Raw genomic sequence first — 23,360 nt, forward strand, 5'->3', positions numbered from 1 at the left:
TCCCTAGTCTCTCTTAGTCACTCATTTTTAACATACACATTTCATCCATGATGCATAAGCAAGAAACAGTGGTACTGCATGGTTCCTTATGTGCATCAAGCTTGCTCCATTTTGCAAGTAAACACTTCTCTGCTAGCCCCGTAGAACTTATCCTGGGCTGTGGTGGACTATCAAACTGGGTTTCCATCTCGTGCATCACTGGTAACAAAGTGTGTCCTCTGGCACTCATGCAACCTCAGTCTATAGTGGGTGTGGACAGGTGATGCTGAGGGAACAACCTGCCCTCCAGAGTCTTTCCTGCTGGTGACTGGAGGAAAATATTCAGCTGGCATGTCAGAGCCCAAGGTGAGACTTCTGGCAGTTGAGAAAAAAATCTGCCAACTGAGTAAGTTTGATTATGCAAATGAGCAAGACAAAATAAAGAACCCTTACAATCGCATTTTTACAAGGTCACTTTTTATGAGAAAACTTCAGTTCAATGCAGGAAAGTCTGACACTGCACACCATAGTCTTCACAGTGATATATGATAGGATTGTGGCATAATTATGATGCATTTTGTACAAGGTAAGTCCTGTGAGGTGTCATTGGGAAAGTTATGAGTTGCTGAACAGGATTATCCTATTTGTGTGCATGCATCATTTTTGTATCTGAAGTTATAAATATGATTATGTATGTGTACTTCAAATGTAGTTACCCCTGGATAACGCCCACTAGACATAATCACCTCAAACCTTCTCTAAATATTTGGATTTAGAGTAAGAAGCTGAACACCATTAGGTGGTCATAAATTTTTGCCCATTTGGCACACCTCTTTTCATACTGCATACAGAGGCATGTAAAATAGGAAATCAAATGGGTGTGTTCAGTTAATACAGGAAAAACGAACAAGACAGGCATCGCTTTCCATGTTTCACAACTTTAATAGAATATTTATTAACTATTCTGTACAAATTGAAAACACCGTATTAAGTTACAAATGTGTAAGGTAAGGCTGGAGCACTCTCTACATGCCTGGTCACAGTGTTGATACAGCTGCTATTCAGCTGCTGCCAGAGGTTGGCATTGGATGCTTAAACTAGAAATGTGCACCTGAAATTCTGCACAACAACATAAGGTAGCTTTGAAGACTTCAGAGTTTTAAACAAAACAAGAAACTGTGGAACAGAGTAATTTGAGTGTTGCAAGTAAAACAGAACTTCAGATTTACTGAGTTAAATTTTGTTAATTTATATGTTCAGAATGAAAGCCCCTCCCAGGCTGGATATTAAGCAGTAAGACTACTGGAAAATTTCTGGTTCTTTGGCTGCAACTCATTTCCATCAACAGCAATAATTTGGCCTGTATGCTTATGCTTTTCCCCAAAAGAGCTGTCATTTTGAAACATGTTCATTTCTTTTGTCTACTACCTTCAGAGAGACCAAATCAAAATTTTCCTTGTACAAGTACCCATATTTTATGCAAACAGGAAAATATTTTCAAGTATATTAAAAACTATTAAAAAAGCACTAATTCAGTCAAAGTACTTACAAACATGAATAAATAAATAGAAAGTGAACTACATAAATCTCAAATGACATCCCCTTTAATGAAGAATTACTTTTATTTAATTGGCTTTACTGAGAATAAATATGACATTTGAAGCTGCTCAAGCACTAGTCTGATTTGTAGGTTGCAGGAAAATTTTATATTAAAAAAGGAGAACTACTAGCAAAAGTCAAGTCATGTTGTTGTATTTGTTTTAGCTATCATAAATTTAATTAGTTTAGTTTAGCTTCTCAGCACATATGCTATTCCACAATTTCAACGTTTACCCAGAAAATGGTAGTCTTTACATTGTAGTTTGGACTAAGTTTGGTCTAGTTCCCTATGAAGAGGGCAAAAGGCTCATCAGAAAGCCTACAGATAATTATTTAGCTACAGTGTACCAAAGGCTGTAGAGTGTGCTTTATTTAAACCTCATACTTCCCAAATGCAGTGAAGATACCACTGTACAAGTTAAGCAAAAAATAAGAAAATGAAAGTTAGTGAAAATCATGCACCTGAAAACAAATTAATTTTAAGCATTGTTAATAAGATTGTGCTGCAGCAATGGAATATCCTGAACTGCAGGCCAGGTATCCAAACATATTTGTTACAAGTTGTTCAAATATCACTCTGAAGTGGTATTTCCTTATTATTGTTGTTTGCACTCAGCAGGTTGGCTGGAATCTTTCTGTTTGGAGAAGAAAAAAAAAAGTTAAAAAAAGGAAGAAGCCTACAATGGTAGTTCACTCAGGGCAATTTGGTCATGCATCCTTCATAGGCAACTACATAGGTTACCACCAAAAAAGTCTACTGGGGAGGAAAGCTACAGGTAAACACGGGCTAAATCATGAAGTGCTTAACTACAATTCCCATTGACCTACAGTTGCTCAGCACTTCAGATTATTCTATTATACTTGTATTCTCTCTACCATTTAAGAACATAACTGCCATAGTGGGTCAGAACAAAGGTCCATCTAGCCCAGTACCCTATCTTCTGACAGTGGCCAATGCCAGGTGCCCCAGAGGTACAGACGAACAGAAGAGGTAATTCTCAAGTGATCCATGCCCTGTTGCCCATTCCCAGCTTCTGGCAACATAGACTTTCAAAAACAAATTCTCGAGTCCACATGTAGGCTCTTAAATAAGTGGCCCAGATTTCAAAAGTGCTGGAGTCAATGGGAGATGCAGGGTCCTCAGCACTTTTGAAAAAAATCAATGCACTTGTTTTTTCAAGTCTTGGGCTCTATGTTGGAGATGATGGAAAGTATTTATTTAACAGGCTGTGTTCCCCTCAGATGCCTTCTGCATCACTAGCCAATAACTACTCAACCATTTAACACTCATTCAGACACTTCTTGCCAAATGTTAATCTGATCTATCAGAGCATTCAGAAAGTAAAAGCATCTATAGTCCTACAACAGCATAGGGTTTGAAAAAGCCTTGGGGAAAAAACTAACAAGAAAGGTGCATTGATTAAATGCTCCAACTGCTTAGCTTTACTTTTTTACACAACATAGCAGGATATTTTAATCTGAGCATATACTTCCCTTTGTTTCTCTCATTACCCATGTCTACTCTAGATATAGGATTTGTGTTTTTATTGGTTTTCTGTTTTTTTTTTTTTTTTTTAAACACAAACACAAACACAGCTTTGTTGAACTCTACAGTAGTAAGGAAAATAGCTCTAAGGAAGACATCTTTCAAGACAATGTACCACTTTGACTGTAAAAATGATTTATACTTGTTAACTATTCCAAATCTGAACATTTCATATTGTAAAAAAGGAAGCATAAAGAATAAATGTTATATTAATTATTCATCATCAGGTGCCCAAGTGCCTCTTCCTAACTGTCTGGGTTTCCAAAGGACACAGAAGTTAATCAATCTGCACGGATATAGCCTCAAACATCGGGTGCCTACCCTGTCAAGAAGGAAACCTCACACACTCAACGCAGCAACAGCAAAGAAATGTTGTTTTGTTTTTTAAAAAGCCTATTTGACAGATACTACTTGTAATCACATGGTACTACTGTTTGATTAGCTGTGGATAAGAGGGAGAACATGAACAACTTCCTAGCCATCAAAAAAGCCTATTTTGGAAGTAAAGAACATTTCATTAAACAACTGCTTTATAGTGGAGATAAATATCAAGTCAACAGACAGCAGTTTGTCATTTCAAATAGACAGCAGAAACGTCAGTTAAGAGAAAGATTGTATTAATGACATAATCCATCAGAATTGCAAAATATGGCTAAATTTAACCCAAACACTTAACTGATGAACTAAAGATTGTTTACAACATTATAATGGTTTAGAAACTATATTTTAATCCTACTTTAGATCTTTTTAATATAACAGCCTTTAAGCAGGTAGGAAAGGGAAGTAGTGATGTTACTGCTTCAAAGAGAAAAACTATTTTATTTCAGTTTTATTCATGAAGACAAAACCCTTGTGTATTATATTTTCTAATAAACTATTTATTATCTATGTTTTGTACCACCTTACAGCAATAAAAACATTTAAAAAATAAAATGCTGTTGCATAATTTCAACAAGATGCATGAAATTGCATATATATTGTAAAGTTCCCTCTGTAGTAAGTGTCACATGTTAAAACCTAGATATTGTTCTAAATGCTATTCCATCACACTGAAAATCTGTTTGTATCTCTCTAGGATAGTTTTATTTTTCAAGAGACAGGAATACAGTGCTTTGGGCAAGGATGTAAAAATCACCTAAATCTCACAGTCTTTCAATGAACTCTCTTAGGCACTTAGACGCTTAAGTCCCATTTTAAAAAGTAGATTAGGTGCTTCTGAAAAATTTACCTGTTAAATGCAATTGAAATATAAATGATCTAAACCCCAGTATTTCACACAGTAAATAGCTTTATTTGCCTGCCTCACTAAATCCAGTCTCCAAGCACAGAGGGAAAAAAAAATATGGTGATAGATTACATATAGAGCATATTCAGAAGGTTAGCAGATCTGGTTCTGCCAGACTAGGAAGGTCCAAGACAATGCACCTTTTCATAGAGAATACCCTGCCAGTAGGGACCCACATCCAAATGTGGGTGAATGGAGGGTTGGTTTATCTTGAGCATCTTCACCATCTACATCTTTTGAAGTATCATAGGGAGCTAAGTGATCTCTTAAAGAACCAGGACCCAAAGTATTTAGCGCTTTCCTTTACTCCTTGAACTCCACCAGTGCAGATCACATAGCACCAGTGGTTTGCTCTTGAGTTAAGGCTCTCTTCAGCAAGCTGACAGAGATGTTCTCTAAGTTTCACTTTCCAAAATGGTCTCAATATGTAGCCCCACACAGAGAACATTACACTAGTCTAGCCTTGAAATGACAGAGGCATGGATAGCTGTACTAAGGTACATAAAACCATCCAAGTTGCACTTGCCTTGTCAGGTGCAGACGCAAAGTGATCTTCTTTACAGATACAGTTGCCTAGGAATCCACTAGCAGCCTAGGAATCTAACAATACCCCCAAATTGGGAAGTTGTTACGAATTGCAGCTCTTCTTCCTGCTACTGGTCTGCCCTGAGCCCCCCTTCCCAGTCTGCAGCCTCTTACCTCCTATGTGGTCACTACATGCAGGCAGGTTTGCTGGACAGTAGCATGTGCTGAGCACTACTCACAGGCAGGTTTGCGAGGCAGCAATCAGAGAAGACAAAACCCAGCACCTTCCTTCCCTGGCCGCAGCCTTGAAAACCTCCCTGCAGGTGGCACCTTTCTTCCAGGATAGGTTGCTAATAAATGGCACGCTGTTGCTAACATCAGGGGGTAGCCCTGTTAGTCTGTATCCACAAAAACAACAAGGAGTCTGGTGGCACCTTAAAGGCTAACAGATTTATCTGGGCACAAGCTTTTGTGGGTAAAAAACCACTTCAGATGCACCTGAAGTGGTTTTTTACCCACAAAAGCTTATGCCCAAATAAATCTGTTAATATCTTTAAGGTGCCACCAGACTCCTTGTTGTTCTTGTTGCTAACATCCAAATCCTATTAATACAGATGCTAATGGGATGAGATTGATTTTCAGTAAAACACTGCAATTAACCAGAAGTAGCTAATATCAGGATTACTATTAAGCAGAATCTAGTGTAGTTTAAAGAAAAGGTTAAAGGGCATTTGACTATACCCTGTAAGGGAACATGTATTTAATAAGTGGCTCTTCAAGCCAATAGAGAAAGGTAAAAACGTAAGTCGACCTATATTAGGCCAGATTACAGCCACCACAGTATTTACTGCAGTGGTTAATGTCCATACTACCCTTCCTCACTAGGAGCACTTCCACTGACCTAAGAAGATCAGTGTGGGGAGCTTAGAGCTCAGGATCTTGCCTCCCTCCTCCCTGAAGAGAACCTCAGGGTCCCGGGGCAGCAACCTGTCTCCCTGCACAGGAGGACTTTTTTTGTCAATTTCACAGCTCCAACATGGAGCCGTGAAATTGACAAGAATGACAGCCAACAACCAATGTAAATAATGCACTGTCTACATAGACACTGCGTCGCCCTAACTACACAAACATCACCTCCATGAGAGACGTAGGGCTTGAGTTACGTTGGTGTAGGGCACTCGCTTCGGCAGGAGCAAGGCTGTAGCGTATACACTGACACAGGTTGATATAAGCTGCCTTACGTTGGCCTAGCTGTGTACTATAGATCAGAGCTGAGTTATTCACTGAGCTCTACATTCAAGGAGTGGTCCTCTGCTTTACTTGTAGCTCCAAATTTGCAGTGTGTTGGGGAGGAGGGGAAGAACAAGACAGATCCAAGACACTACAAACTTCCCTGGTCAAACTGCTTTCCCGACTTCTGTACATCCCCAAAGCATTGCAGATTAAATGCTTTTAAAACTATACCCTTTCAGAGCACTGAACTGATATACATTTAAAGTCCAGCAAATATTTCAAGTAATGTCTCTGCTCATTAATAATAAAGTAATAAAATTCTGCAAGTTAGTGTCAATGCCTTGATTCCCAATCCTTTGATTCATATTAGCAATACGTTTATTCAAAAGATATGACTGACTGTAGATGCAGTCATTCACCTTTCCACCACTATTTAATGTTATCTTGTCTCAAACAATAGATGTTGCTGGTTGATTCAAAGAATATTCCACTCCTCCTCTCTAAATTTTTACCAGTCTTTTTGCAAAAAAGCGCCCAGTGTTATACAATGGAGTAATCCATTTTGTTCCATATTCTGGACTGACATGCATCTCTGATAGCTGGTCATCCACTTATTTCTGTACCCTTAACAGCAACCTGGTCACCAGCTATTGTGGGATCAACAAAAGGTAGTGAGCACTAAATACTTGTTCTCAGAGTCAGGCACAGCAAGGAGAAAACCAGGCATTTAATCAATCACTGGAAGCTAGACTACACATTAGGAGAGTTAACTAGCTCCCCACCACCCCCAAGGCTCAGACATCACGTCAAGATGTCAAATCTTGATGATACTATTATCCCTCAATAAGTCACCCAAGGTATGATCCTAAGGAATGGAGGAAAAAGCAAGCATCAAACAAGCTGTAAGTAACTTCACAGTAAATGTATGTGAGGAACTGTGCTAGAGTATGGGAGTTCTTGAAAGATTCCAGTCATCCTATATACAGAAGACATCTTTCACAGGTCATCAAAAACAGATTTGCTGCTTAGTATTGGAGGCTTCTGCCAAGGTTGCTTTGAAGATGGAGCAAGTATTTCAAAGCATCAACTGTCATCCTCAGGAGTGGAGATTTCAGCCCTGGAGTACTGACAGAACTATGCTAGTTATCTGAATTTAGCTAGTTAGCTATCCTTCTCCCCTCAACGACATCATACTCACGCCTTCAACCAGTAAGCGGACAAGTGTCCTCCAAGGCACCCAGTGTACCAGTTACAAGACAACTAATTGGCTACTTATACAGCCTTTCTAAACCTAACACCTTTATACAACACCAACCCTTTGCACACTGCTTTACACAAGTTAAAGTGACATGGCTCTGCCTGAACACTTTACAACCTAAATTAGACAAACTTAGGACATGTGGGTAGGGAACAAAAAAAAAAAAGCAAATCAAAGCAAGAAAATAAAGTATATCCTGATATTTATACAGCAAATGAGCTAAGGTAAGAAGGGAGGAGTAGACAGCACAGGAATGGAAGTCAGTGGACAATTAGGCAAAAAGTGGATTTAGGAGGAGAGATCTGAAGGAGAGCAAGGATTCTTGGTGAACAGAAATGGAATGCCTTTCCAGGCATAGGGAACAGAGAGTGAATAAAAAGGAAGGCGGCAAGAAGAGTCGGCCAAGTGAAGTGGATAAGATGGGAGAAATGGAAGATAAACTTTTTGTACTGATAGGATTGGAGCCTTGCCAATTTAAGTTTTATTCTGAAAGATGGGGAGCCCCTGATAGGGAGATGAGAGTTGGGGAGTCCAGGTGAGCGTGAGAGAATATGACATGAATGAATTTTGGCAGTGGGGGTCGGGGCTGGTTTTCAAAGCAATTAGATTTGTAGAGAACAAATCACAAGATAAGCTCAGTGCTGAGGTTGAGTGATAGGAAGTACAGTGGAGTGATCAATCACAGTCAAATCCAGGGGTGTGGGGAGAAGGTTAGGCAGAACGAGTCCAGTTTGTCATGTGTTTTGGAAAGCAGCAGGACAGCTATGAGGAAATAGAAAAACAGAAAGACACAAGCCTTAGGAAAGAGAAGTAACAGGTAGATTTGAGAAAATCCCATGTGAGCAGACAAGATCACTCAGGGCGAGGGGGAAGAAGGGAGCACTGGAGAAAGAGGATCCAATGAAAGCAACACCAAAGGAAGGATCAGTGAACCAGGAAAGTAAAGAATCACAGAAGCCCAAGAAAGAAGATGATCTCCGGAGAACCGGGTAGCCGTCAGAGACAGCAGAGATTGATTATAGATAAGACACCTAGATTCAGAATAAGTCAGTGACTCATGAGGAGAGTTTCAACCAGAGTGGAGAAGGAGCAAACTAGAGGAGAGAGTTTGGAAGTGTGTTGTAAATACAGATCTATCAATGAAAACCAACTAAAAGTCACACTAAAAAGACACAGTATAAACCCAGGTACAAGAGAAAACATCTTTGTGACAAGTCTCAGAGGTATAAACTTGTGTCCTGAGAATGTTGTATATTCAATATGTAATGTTACCTTGGAGTGCTACAATGTAAGCATAAATTTGCAATAGGGAGGCAAGAAGATAATCTAGATACAAATCCATTCTAAGGAGATGATTCACAGGTATCCAGCCACAGATTTCTCTCTACACTTTTCTGAACTGCAAATGAGGCCTAAAACTTCAGTTTTGCCTAATTTTTTTTTTAAACCAGAAAGGTAGCTATAAACAAACCACATTGCATGGGCTACACATTGGAAGTTAGGTATGAATGGAATTCCACCTTACCTAGAAATGTATGAATGATAAACAGACTTAAATTACACCTAAATGGAAAAAAAATTGAAAGGAACTGTCAGCATGAAAGAAAGTGAAATGTACAAAATTATACAGGAGGCAACAACTGCAACGTTCTGAGATAGCTTAAGACATGGTTCTGCAGAATACCACACTCCACAGGGCATGCTATTGAAGACAGATCTGCATCTCCGCAAACATGTATGGCCACTGTAATTAAGAATACAGTAACTGGTATGATTCTCCCCTGAAGTATCTTTGACACCATTACTCCAGTACTAATAGTTTTTAATTCTCAGCTAACCCATCATTGCCCTCCAGCTCTCTGTTCAGGAGAGCCATGAAAATGGAGTGTGAAATATTGTTTCTGCAAGTGCTACTCTTTCCCTGTTCAAACAAATATTTCATCAAGAATACAGACTTCTTTTAATACTGTACTTACTATTGCCTTTTACAAGACACAGGACTGATTCTTGGCATGGAGGCTAAAAGCATTTAATAGTAGACTCTGCATATTGTGATAAATTCTGGAAGGCTTCGTGTATCAGTACCATGATCTCAAATTGCAAGTTTTATATACTTATTGCCATTAAAGAAATGGAAAGATGCTACTTTAATAGCAAAATGAATAAAACAGTCTCCTCCCCTTTTCATTAACTTTAGTTGCTAACTGTCCGGGTGACTAAATTATGGCTAAAAACTGAGTAAAAAGGGGGAGCAGTGCCCATATCTCACGAGTTTTAAACTAAACCTTATATTTTGTACTAGCTTTCAGCTTTTCTTCAGGTTAAACACAATGACATGATGGCAGTGTGTGGGATTCAGCAAGGCAACCACAATGAAAGGAGCAGAGTTACTATAGGAGAAATAGATAGAGCTAGCAAACTTGTCAAAGAAACTAATTCATTCTAAAACTAGACTTCAACTGGTATAAGATTTTTACCTACACATCCTGTAAATTGATTTCTTTGGAAATATTTAAATATTGACCTTTAATTTTACACAGGAAGGTGGTAACCATATCAATCACATCTGTTCCCCAGTGTAGGTAAGTGAGAAAGTTAACATGTCAAATAAAAACGATTACTTATGCAATTTATAACTTAAGGAAAATATTTAAGAAAGTCTGCAGTTCAGAAGTTAACTCCCTTCACAATACAAAAAGTGTAAAAGAACAGGAATGAAGAGAATGATCACAACATAGTATCCTGATACGTTGTTCATGGTTACAGTTTGTACAATTCTAATGTACTATAAGTATATATGCCCAAACAAAAAAAACTAACCTTAGGATCACTCTCTGTATCCTCCTCTTCCTCTCCCTCCTCTTCACCTTCCAATTCCTATGATAAGAGGAAGAGAGATTAACAAGAATTAAAATTAGATTAAAGCAACTGCTTACATTGCACAAAGCCAACTATACAGTGCCTTCTATTGCATTCCTGTGTGTGTGTGTCAGCTGTGAAAAATAAATCTACTTGGGTTGGACGAGACAACCAGTCATCTGGTCCAGAAAGTCTCATATGTCAGTGTGGATCTGAATGTAACATTCCAGTGGAAGTTACTGCAATTGCACAGGAAAAAGAAAAAAAAAATTAAAAAGTTGTGCCTGTAACACAATTCTGAGTTTTGTACTTTTGGAAAAACAGCTAGCGGATCAGTCTGATTTTGTTCCTCCATTTCAACCCTTATCTTATCTGTTTCTTTGAACAGTCATGTGCCCCACACACATGCTTCTTTACTACACCTGGATCCTTTCCGTTCCTCCTCTTGCACATGCCTAACCTCAAGTTGTAGTATCTTGATGGAGGCAGATAGGCTAGCTCTGTCACATCTGCTTTTACAAGAGTTAAAGCTTTTCACTGCAAAAAAACCTAGGACTCCTGTGGAAGCAGGGGAAAAGGAGGCAGCATGATGTGACCTGCCAGGTCAAAGGAGGCCACCACTCTAAGCATTCCAGTACTTGATTGGGTCATATTACCATGGCATTGTTATGAAAAAAAGAGTCTCAAGCACGTCATGGTGAAAGGGGCAAAATTCAAATAAATAGTTAATATCTGTCAAAGGCACTGATTTGTCCCCAATGTTGCTTTTATATTCATTTTAGTGCAGAGATTTTGTACAGAGCCTATCACTATGTTTTTGCTCCAGAAACACTGGAAAAAATTGAGCACAGTGGTTGCCATAATACAAAACTGCCTGTGAACCTAATTAAACCCTTTATAACAATTCTTAATTAAAAGGATGTATTTAATTTTTGAGGACCAAGCCTCATACCTAGAACAGTTAAAACAGACAGTTCACAAGTCTTGTCCAGCGTGTGTCCCCACAGCATGTTAACTCGGATTGCATTTCCCATTAGCCTTCCTTACAGCCCAAGGTTTAACTTGATAAACAGGTACACAAAACATTTTTCAGTGCAATGCAATCTTCGCATCTGCCCACAAAACAATTTCAACATTAAGTCATGGTTTAAAATAAATGGAAGTGACAATCAATTACTCCTTTGTCAAATATTAAAGAGTTACAACTGTATTTTGACAGTGCAGCTCAGATACTGAACATAATTGGAATGTGTGCTTTTATGGAATATACCTATGGAAAAAATTAAAATCTGTATAGATTTTACAGTTGCTTAACATTAAGCTATAATGACTATTTTGTAGAGGAGTACGAACATGGCACCATGAAATACACACTTCCTTGTTTGTCCTATTTGGGGCTAGTTATTACTATTTCAGAAAGGAGAATATGGATTAGCAATCTAAAATCGACACAATAAGCATCTCACCTCCTCTTCTCCTTCCTCTCCTTCTTCAAACTAAAACAAAAATAAAAACAGGTTTTCAGAATGTTTTATGCAATTAGCTAAAATAGGCATAGCACATGCAAGCACTTAGAGTACCCTTCAGATAATCTCAAAATGCTTAATTTACCTTCTAAAGCACTAACCCCATTTTACAGGTGTGGATGGGGATACACAGAACTAAGTAATTTGCTTAAAGTCCTACACAGAGTTGGTAACAACAGAATTCTATAATCAATGTCTCCCAACTCCCAGTTTATCCCGTTCTCCCACTCATTGTAGCCTCTAAACAATACTGCCTCCATGACAATTGTCATTTAATCTTATATCAAGAAGAAGGGTGACACCAAATCCTGAATATAGCTTTTCAGACATGTGTAGTATAGTAAGATATGCAGTTTCACTCAGCTCAGCAAGACAATGATTGGGGTATAATCATTAGAAATTATATAGACAGAATATACGTTTAAGTAAAGGAAGAGCCACAAGCCCTACTTTTAATTTACAAATTGAACTCATGGAATAAATACAAATAATGAATATGCTTCTTGGATAACGTACATTTTTTAAACAAACTGAACATTCAAGCAGCATTAGGGAGAAACTTAAGAGCAAGAAATTTACAAATAAAGGATGCTATTACCATCTTGTGACTAGTATATTTATACTAATGCAAGTTTAAGCAGTATACCGGTGTTCTTTTCGGCTGCGTTTTTGAGTATTCAGCATAAGTGATTTTACGTTATTTTTTAATTCGGTTCTGTTTGAAGACAAGATACTACAAAAAATTCTCATTTCAAAGCAGTATTTAAAATTATTTGCCTAAACCAAACTGGTAAAGGCAATACAGTTTAGAAATACACACATCTTTAAAGAAAAAAGGCCAATCCTTCCTTAGTCCAGAAGCTCTCTCTTCTGCCTTGAGCTAGTGTTTTAAATGCTATATTTCCTACTTCCTCCAAAAAAGTATGAAGTTGCCCACTCAAGCAAACCAAATTCTAGATGCTGTATTGCTTCAGAGGTCCAATCAAATGTGCAGCTACAGCTCAGCAAGCACAGTCATGGCCTGGATCAGTTCTGTGGGCTACGCCAATAATAGGGATACTGTGGTTGTTGCCTTGTCCAAAAGAACCCCCTCTACCTGATTTCAGAAGTCCTAGGCAGTCAATGGAAGGTTTAAAAAAAAAAAAGGGGGGGGGGGAGGGCAATGTGACCCTATTCAGTGCATTCTCTGAGTGTATCTGATTCTGATGAGTAACTTATTCCACGCAAAGAAAAACCAATTCTACTTTATTTCATTTGAGAAAGTAATGGTATTACTATTTCAGCCACAAGTATAAACACATACAAGATAGGTGAGCAATATACATACGTTATCATCATCCTCTATTGCTTCCCCAGTGAAATAAAGTACAGCACGAGGGACTATCCTTTCACGGAAGAAGTGCCCAATTTCAAAGTCTGTAGCTAAAGTAAACTCTGAATCTTCATCCTGTAAAGCAAGTCAATCGGATTTTAGAGAATTACTACTGGAAATGCAACACTATGCAGACATAATGCTGTTCATCATGATTCAGTGATATCCTGTGGCCAACGTGACCTCTTACCAAGAAGGGCTGTTGTAATACAGAGATATTGGGGATGACGTGGAAGAAATGGGCTACTGGGGAAAGTGCAGGGGCCAGTGAAGAAAGAATGTTATTTTAAATGAAGCTCTAGCTCAGATTTCTTAGTAGGCAAAAGTCAGACTAATGGAGAAATTTGTGTGTGATCACTGATGTATGCATCTGAGTAAAGCCTAGGAAGGGGAGCTTTAGGACAAAAATATAGTAAAGAGATTTCAAATCTTGTTAAAGTGAGACTTACCAATGACTCTCCATCCCCAGACACTACAAATAGAAAGAGGAAAAAAATTTCATGTTACGCTGAAAAACCCAGCCCATCTGGTTGTTCAAGCTTGCAGAATGCGCTATGAGAAGGTTTCTGTTCTTACCAGTGTTGTGTGGATTAGTGTTTGTTACATTAGAATTGTAAAGCCTGCGGGTACTGTTAGCATTACTGAAAGGAAAACAATTCAGTTTCAGTCCAAGACCTCGTCTATACTACAGTTTTGTCGACAAAAGTCAGTTTTCGTCAACAAAACAGTGAAGGTATACACAGTACAATGTTCCATCCACCAACAAAACTCTCCTGCTTTGCCAACAGATAAGGAAGCAACAAAGGAGGAGCAAGGAGGACAGGTTTTGGGAGGTGCTCCAATCCTTAGAAACCAAAAAACAAGAATGCAGGGCATAGAGAAAGGCTTTAGAAGAAAATTATAAAATAGCCAGGCAGGACAGAAAGGAGAGCCAGAAGCAAATTTTAATGGGCCAGGAGCAGATGATAAAAGTTATGGAGGAGAAAACGGAGATGTTGACGTCCTTAATCACACTGCAAGCAGAATTCGTGTTTGCTCAGCCCCCCACACTGCAACGAACAAAGAACTACTTTCCATGCCTTCCCCAACTCCTCCCACACATTCCTTGCAACTTCCCGACCTGCCTCAGTACGCCATTCACTCCCCATCTTTGGACAGCTTCCAAAATTATTGCAACTACACAGCCATAAGAGCCTACAGTGCCCTTCATTTGTTTCTTCCTTCCCACCAAGCCTTTTGTGTGTATTGTTAATCGGTATTTAATAAAAACACACTCTGAAAGATAATCAATCTTTATAATTCTCCCATACATGCGAATACAGACTAACACGGCTGTTACTCTGAAACCATACATGGTGGTTGCTGATTAAATTAATATACAGTGGCAATCTGATCATTTGCTGAGTATAAATTGTGGTTAGGAATTACCAAAATTTTCATGCAAGGCAGCAAGTTAAAGCATGGCAGAGTGCTGTAGAGAAAGACATTATTGGAGCTCATTGTCAAAATTCGAATAGCCTCCAATTGTGCCCTTGTAACAGCCTTGTTTAATGGCTGCTCAAAATCAGCTGCCGGGCGATCCACGTCCACACCAGGGGAACTTTTCACCCATAGCCTCACCAACATTATGGAGTACACAGCAGGCTGTACTCCTGGGGGAATTTTACACCAAAAAATTAAAAGTTCTGCGCACAATATTTTACAATTCTGCATATTTTGTCAAAACACCACACTATAATCATACCAGTTTCAATTATTTTGGTATTTTTTTTCAAAATACCAGTCAGCAAGTATGTCTGTAACAATACAGACCACCAAAAAGATTCAGGAAATGTTTTTTGACAAATAGATTCCTTACTAGGCATATTAATATAGAACTGAGTAATAATTCATTTAAACTACAGTATAGAACCATATTTCCTGTACCCCTCAGAAGCACTGCAAAGGCTTAGGGGAAATCAGGGGTAACGGAGGAGCTGATGTACTATTGATGTACTCCAGCACAAGATGGTCCAGGGCCAAAATTGGGATGTGCGCGCCATCTATCACTCCGCCGCAGTTAGGGAATCCCATTACCAAAAACACATCTACTATTTCACGCACATTGCCAAGAGTCACAGTCCTTTGTAGCAGGATGCAATTAATGACCCTGCACATTCACGATAATGCAGCCCCAGCGGAGGACTTCCTGATTCTAAACTGATTTATGACTGATCAGTAGCAGCCTGGAGTTGCCAGCTTCCACACAGCAATTGCCACACGCTTCTCCACTGAGTGGGCAGCTCTAGTTTTGGTGTCCTTGAGTTGCCATGCTGGGGAGAGCTCTACACACAGTTCCAGGATGGTGGCTTTCTGCATCCGGAAGTTCTACAGCTACTGCTCATCATGCTAGACCTGCATAACAATGTGATCTCACCACCCAGTGCTTGTTTCCCAAGCCCAAAAGTTACTGTCCACCATGTGCAGCTGCTCTGTGAATGCCAAAAGTAATGTGTTCTTTCCATGGCACACATGGCAGGTCAGGCACCTCCGATTCTTGTCCAGATTGGATGCTCATGAGATACTGCATGACCAGCTGCAATGTGTTCATAACAGTGATCACAAAAGTAGAGAGCAGTGCAGAATCCATCCTTTCAGACACAGATGGTGAGCACACAGTAAACGGGCTGTTAAAAAATGCCGTGAAACGCAGTGAGAAGCCCACAGAATGATGGGACAGAAAAAACTACATAATGGGACACTGAGCCATCATCCATGATGCACTGCAAACCATTCCGCCTTCCCACAACTCCTAGCTGCAGAAGGTGGTAAGTAGCACAGTGGAATAGCTACAAGAGAACTGCTCTCTTTGTCTATGTTAGAGCACCAACAGTGGATGCGCTCTCCCAACAGAAGGAACATTGTGTGAACATGCACAAGCGATGTAATACTGGTTTCTGATCATCTGCATAACTTGCATTGACAAAACTCAGTAGTGTCGACAAGGCCTAAATCTAACCCATGTTAAATTCAATTTAAATGTCACTGCAAATCACATTATAATGAAGATATAAAAGTTATAAAATTTAAATTCCTGCATTGCCATTCCTATGTGGTCACATCCAGATGTTTGCACAGGGAAATGTCACCTCTGTAGAAAGAACATTGGGTACTTATGGCATACGAAGACTCAAGATACACACTTTTCAACCAATGCCATCTATATTTTATCTCTGCATTAACACTTGACAAATTAAATACCTTGATTTTGTTACCGCCGTACCAGAAAATTAAGATCTTTTCCAAGAAGTATTTATATACTGATATTAGCTACAAATTAAGGCCTCAATCCTGTGATTAATACTGAACAGGCAGAATCCTGCATCTACTAGGGCCTCATTGACGTGCAGCAAGAGTTCTCTTTGCATGAGCAGGGCTTAAGGTGCCTGCGTTTCAAAAGTGGAGAGACTGGTTATCATTTAATGAGACCACACACAAGCAACAGATTGTGCACTAGCTCCCACTCCAGAAGTGACAATTTGGTATAAATCAATTCTCACTTGCACATGGGGAGCATATGAGATGCCAATGTACTGCTCTTCAGAGTCTAAACTTTTGCCACTACTGTCTTTGTTCATAATGACTTCAGCAAGCCAAGATGAAACCCTGCTTGATGCAAGTAATTAGTGTATTACCGCTATATCTAAATTTATATCTGCCTATAAATTAGGGCCGTCAAGAGATTAAAAAAATTAACCATGATTAATTGCACAGTTGAACAACAGAATACCATTTATTCAAATATTTTTGGATTTTTTCTACATTTTCAAATATATTGATTTAAATTACAACACAGAATACAAAGTGTACAGTGCTCACTTTATTACAAATTGTGCTGTAAAAAAAAGAAATAGTATTTTTCAATTCACCTCACCTCTTACAAGTACTGTAATGCAATCTCTATCATGAAAGTTGAATTTACAAATGTAGAATTATGTACAAAAAATAACTGCATTCAAAAACAAAACAAAGTCCACTCAGACTTACTTCTTATTCAGCCAATTGCTCAGACAAACAAGTTTGTTTACATTTGCAGGAGATAATGCTGCCCGCTTATTGTTTACGTCACCTGAAAGAGGGAACAGGCATTCACATGGCACTGTTGTAGCCGGCGTGGCAAGGTATTTACGTAACAGATGCTCTAAAGATTCATATGTCCCTTCATGCTTTAACCACCATTCCAGGGGACATGCGTCCATGCTGATGACGGGTTCTGCTTGATAACAATCCAAAGCAGTGCAGACCAACACATGTTCACTTTCATCATCTGAGTCAGATGCCACCAGCAGAAGGTTGATTTTTGGTGGTTCAGGTTCTGTAGTTTCCACATTGGAGTGTTGCTCTAAGACTTCTGAAAGCATGCTCCAGATCATCTCCCTCTCAGATTCTGGAAGGCACCTCAGATTCTTAAACCTTGGGTCAAATTTTGTAGTCATCTTTAGAAAGCTCACCTTGGTACCTTCTTTGCATTTTGTTAAATCTGCAGCGAAAGTGTTGTTAAAACGAACAACATGTGCTGGGTCATCATCCGAGACTGCTATAACATGAAATATACGGCACAATGCGGGTAAAACAGAGCAGGAGACATACTATTCTCCCCCAAGGAGTTCAGTTAAAATTTAATTAGTGCATAGTTTTTTTTAAATGAGCATCAGCAGCATGGAAGCATTTCCTCTGGAATGGTGGCCAAAACATGAAGGGGCATACGAGTGGTTAGCATATCTGGCATGTAAAAATAGTTTGCAGTGCCAGTTACAAAAGTGCCATGCAAATGCCTGTTCTCACTTTCAGGTGACATTGTAAATAAGAAACCGGCAGCAGTATCTCCCATAAATGTAAACAAACTTGTTTGTCTTAGAGATTTGCTGAACGAGAAGTAGGACTGAGTGGACCTGTAGGCTCTAAAGTTTTAGATTGTTTTGTTTTTGAGTGCAGTTATGTAACCAAAAAAAAAATCTACATTTGTAAATTGCACTACACTACTTGTATGAAGTGAACTGAAAAATTACTATTTTATCATTTTTACAGTGCAAATATATGCATTAAAAATAGTGAACACTGTACACTTTGTATTGTGTTGTAATTGAAATCAATATATTTGAAAATGTAGAAAAAATTCAAAAATATTTGAATAAATTTCAATTTGTATTCTATTGTTTAACAGTGCGATTAAAACTGATTAATCGATAAAAAATTAATCGTGATTAAAAAAATTAATCATGTGAGTTAACTGCGATTGACAGCCATACTATATTTACACACATTCCACGTGCAAGTATTTTCTATTCCAGACATGAACTATGTATTATGAATAGGCATGGCAGAATTCACGTTTAATTTTCTTTGTATAATTGAAGATGTTGAGTTAGATTTTCAGTGGCACAAAAATTATAGGGATCACCACCACATATGAAAATATGTATTAAATCTCCTTAAAATCAAATGGTAAGAAGTTCAAGCAGCTTTTTTTTTTTAAAACTTTGCCTATTTGTAAATTTCAAATCGGTGAAAATAAATGTTTTCATTAATTTGTGTTTACACTCTGAAATCCACATTTACTGACAAAAATCCAATCCAATCCTTCCAAGCCTAATTATGAAAGACTTGGAGAGACCATACAACATGTGCTGGTGCTACCAAGGGATTAACCAGGCAGTTTACAAAAGGAGACATGTCTACCAAAAAAAACCTATGACCATTTTTGGTCAGTGCATCATCTATGAAGTTCACATGATGAAACACTTCTCAAAAACTCACATATTTAAAGAGAAGGTTGGAGGTTGCCATCAGAGACCAATCTCAGATGGTTGGACTCTTATTTACAATCTAGTTAAGTATAGTTTAAAATATTAAACAAGTCTACTTTTTTTTTTTTTAATACCTTGCAACTTTAGCAGTCTGCAGCATTAGGAGAACATATGTGAGAATTATGCATACACTGTATTAAGCGAAATGTGTGCCATTTTCTTTGACCTTACAGCTCACCAGTATCAGTTTGCCAGCACCAAGATTTGTAAGGCATTTGAAGGAGCCACATATTTACTCCAGACAGACAGAATACACACTGGTATAACTTGCAGAAGAAATTTCTCTATGTTAATACAGTTCAAACCATCTTGAATGACATACAACAGTATGTAGTGACCAAACCTGCAGCCCAGGCTAAATCCTCTTTGCATCGTAACAGCACAAGTGAAACTTAAGTTATTGAGCCACTGGGAATACTCCTATCATAGGGAAATCCTCTAAAGCCAGCTAGCTCTACACCAGCTGGTCCTGCTCCAGAGGCAAGTTTGGGACAAGTGGTGATGTAGCTGGAGTGTGTTCCAGCAACCCTGGGGTCAGCAAAATGGTCTCCAAAGCACCATTCCAGCCAGCATAAGTTTGACCCCTGTTGCAATCTAGAGAAGCCACAGGGGTGCTAATGTGGTCTTTGGATACCCCCAGGGTCAAAGTAGTAAAGTAGCATAATGCCAAATCTGCACTGCTTTTCAGATTATGGAGCTCTGGCATGCCAAAGAATCTAGCCCACTATATTTATATCCTCCCCAACATCCCAAATCCAGGTACAAATCACGCAATTTGTGATTGTCTTGTTTGAAGAAAGTGGATGTTTATATAAAAATAAAATAATGTTTGGTGGCATTACTATTTATATCTTACATAATGTGATAGGTACTTATGAAAAGCCCCATATAAAGAGCAAGGTATTATTATTACTACTCTTATTTCAAGGTATACAAATAGGTGTTCCAAAATATCAAATAGAGACCAAAAAAGAATGCACATAACATATATTAGGATATGGCAGTCACAGGTATGTATTTTATCTCTCTGTATGGCAGATAAACATAACTGCAGAAACCCCCCTGGTGCAAACAGGGCTTACTACCCAGAAAAGGGAAAAGAGCACAAGGCCTCTTGAAGTGCACTAGCAATTTTGCTTAATTTGGTCAGATTAGCACTTGGATACAATGATAGGCACTATAGCAAACCCTAACATAATTACAGGGTGAACAGGATGTAACTACTGAAGACTTAAGTGAGATTGGTCTATTGAACCGAGATTGGATGTGAAATCTTCACACATTACATCTAGAATAGAAGTATGGAGCCACCCTGTGGTAAAAAGTAAAATATCCTTAAAACTAGTAATATTAAGAACATGGGCCAGGCACAATATGCTAACAAAAGGAGTCCTGTCTACACTGTTCTTCAGCTAATAATTCCCTGTAGAATTAGCTTATTGCTAAATGAGTTACTCTAGCTATAGTTATAGTCAAGGCAAAATCTGAGTTTAGTTATTAGCAAATAACAGCTTTTTCAGGCTAATAAATAGCACTTGTTTCAGGCTCCAGATATTTACAGCGTCAAAACTAGAGTGACAACACCCAGTCTGTTTCAGTACTCAAATTCCCCCAATATAAATCCCACTGCTTAGGACTGATATAAATATCTTCAAATGAGTGGCTAAATGTTACCACAGTCACATCATAAAGGCAGAACAACATATAGCCTAAATATAGCCACTGTGAAGAAACTACTTTTGTAAAAACAGAGTTTGGGTAACTGCAAAAATCCAGGTTTTTTTGCTGCTCAAACAAGCTTACCTTTTATGGGGCTGAAGAAGTTAAAAAAAGAGTCATTGGGTACTTGTTTGGTAATTGTTCGAACTGTGCCTCGACCCTTGTGTTTCTGCTTCTTCTTGATTGTTTTAACTGTAACATTTTTTCCTTTCTTCCATTCAATAGTACACCTAAAAACAGCACAAGGAATAAAGGCTTTAATGCAAAAAGACATTTGGGGGAAGACGGGAAATAAGGCATTTAGTGCAATAAAAATCGAGGCATAGATAATTGAGACGGCTTTACAAAATGCTAAACCTATTTTGAACATATTGAATTTATTAATGTTGTAGTTACAAGGACTAATGTTCAGTGTACAAACCAACATTTTCTTAAATGCAGGAGCCAAATATCTGTTCACACCTTTTTGCACAATTCTGTCAATGAAAAGAAGCTATAAACTTTCTGCATCTGGCCAGGTATTTTGTTTTTGTAAGGGAATCCCTAGGTGGGGAAGTGGGGGCATGGCCAGAGTGTCACTATGCTCCTGGCACATTCCCTTTGAGCTGCAGGCAGCCAAGCATAAATTAAGAGACAGTTCAATATCTGCTCATACCAGGGATCAGAGTAGTCCCATTGCACCAAGAATCAGGGAACTGTGAAGGAGAGAGAGCCATATTTACAGTCCCCTGCCCTAGTCGTGTGCAAAGCACAGCTTGGACTAAACAACCAAAGAACTGAGCCCAGTGTATACTAAACGAGAAACTGCTTGGTGTTCCGGTCCTTGCTGCCAGAACGTCACCTGACTTGGTTCTCCCTGCACCTCAAGTGAGAGGCTACATCTAGATCAAGTTTAGTCATGACTACTGGTACCACTGAATGAGCTGCAGCATAAACAGTTCTGTCCTAACTGAAACAAACCCTTAATTAAAGAAGGCTGCTTGGCACACTTAGCCAACAGTTCAGTGGCCAAAAACATCTTGTTCCACAGATGGTCTCACAGAACAATTTGATAATTAGCTGTTACATGGATAGGGTCAATGAACAATTGCTTTCTTGCTCTGCTGATCCCAGTAATTAAGTGTGGGATCCATGAATGTACTTAGGCACCTAAACCCCTGACTCAGGCTATGTCTACAGTACTGCGCTAAGTCAACCTAAGTTACACTATTCCAGCTACGTGAGTAACGTAGCCGAGGTGGATGCAGTTTAGGTCAATTTACTGTGGTGTCTACACAGCACTGGGTCGATGGGAGACGCTCTCCCGTTGATTTACCTTACGGTCCCTTCATTCCTGGAGGAGTACTGGAGCACGCTCTGCCATCGATTTAGCGGGTCTTCACTAGACCCACTAAATCAGCCCCCAGTGCATTGACTGCAGCAGCGTTTCAGCGCTACCCTACGTAGTGTAGACATAGCCTTAGACACCTAGTCTCCCATTTCAACACCCAAGTTCCAATTCTGGCTCCACTGCGATCCACAAAACTGCCATCAAATCCTGTAGGCACCTAAGCTGATTCGGTGCCTATGTTTTTCAGAGTCAAAAGTTTCCTACTGCATATATTCTTGCCTATGAGCATGCACACTGATGTCTTCCTTTAGGTGTCCAGACACCCATCTCCCACCTAAGTCTCAGAACGATTCACAAACATGGGAAGACAGGTGTTCAGCTGCTTAAATCATGTGTAGGGCCTGATCCAGTAGGCAAGCTCAGATGTCACCTACCAGGTTGGACTCCATTCAAAATCCAGCTGCACGACGATAAGGAAGGGGTGGTGCCCCCTTAGAACTTTTAGTCCAGCAGATAAGAGCACTCAGCTGGAATGTGAGAGACCCACTTCAATTCCCCACTTTCTACCAGAGAGTGGGAGAAAGGATCTGAACAGAGAGGTCTCCCACCTCTCACGAGAGTGCTCTAGCCATTGACCTATGGGATATTCTGAAATGAAACACCTTCCTGTTGAAGCTGTTGCACTCTGAATAAATAAGGAAAGGGTTATTGGAGCAGGGGGCCTGGACCCAGGATCTTCCACCTCCCATGTAGATGTCCTAACCACTGGCATAAAGTGTCCCTCTTACTTTCTCTTTTTTCCACCAGGGGACCCCTGCATCAACTGTTTCCAAATATAAATGTTTGCTTGCAATATTCTGAACACTTGAGGCACATTGGCAGGGTACCTTAGTTTCAGCACACTTGTCAACATACCTCAATCTTCCATGGACCGTGTCAAAAAGGACTTAGAGGATAGCTCATACCTGACTAGGTTTGGAAGGATTACATTTTTATTAGTAAATATTGATTTTGCTGCACACACAAATGGAGAAAAAAATTGCCATTGAAAACAAAATTACAGATAGCCAAAGTAAGAAAATGCTATTTGAGAACTCCGAGCTGGATTTAAGGATATTTAATTTGTGTATTCTGACACTGATGTTGACAATTTTTGCATTAATAGTTATAAAGCTTTAACTTTTTGAATCTCAGCATCCACTGTTAACTTATTGTCTGACCCCCCCCCCCCTAATTTCCAACCACCGAAAATTTAAATTCATAAGAATCAGGAAAAGATGCTT

The 23,360-nt window shown here is 39.1% G+C and overlaps 1 protein-coding gene across 6 annotated transcripts in view; it reads right to left on the reverse strand.

Annotated features, from left to right (window-relative positions):
* Window positions 1–897: 897 nt before the first annotated feature.
* NAP1L4 (nucleosome assembly protein 1 like 4) overlaps window positions 898–23,360 on the reverse strand; it is a 56,371-nt gene continuing 33,908 nt past the window's right edge. For 3 of the 6 annotated variants that reach the window (XM_073347270.2, XM_073347268.2, XM_073347269.2), the window contains 2 exons: window positions 20,832–20,977; window positions 14,249–17,701 (listed from right to left, as the gene is read on the reverse strand). In XM_073347270.2, the coding sequence (XP_073203371.2) occupies window positions 17,205–17,701; window positions 20,832–20,977 (643 nt within the window). In that variant the 3' untranslated portion in view covers window positions 14,249–17,204. Of the gene's footprint in view, window positions 2,214–8,950; window positions 8,989–10,245; window positions 10,303–11,750; window positions 11,781–13,137; window positions 13,258–13,631; window positions 13,655–14,248; window positions 17,702–20,831; window positions 20,978–23,360 lie in introns of those variants that run through there. The other 3 variants (XM_073347273.1, XM_073347271.1, XM_073347272.1) reach the window with 2 other exon arrangements.

Source organism: Lepidochelys kempii, chromosome 6, assembly GCF_965140285.1.
Source record: "Lepidochelys kempii isolate rLepKem1 chromosome 6, rLepKem1.hap1, whole genome shotgun sequence".
In the NCBI taxonomy this organism is placed as follows: Eukaryota; Metazoa; Chordata; order Testudines; family Cheloniidae; genus Lepidochelys; species Lepidochelys kempii.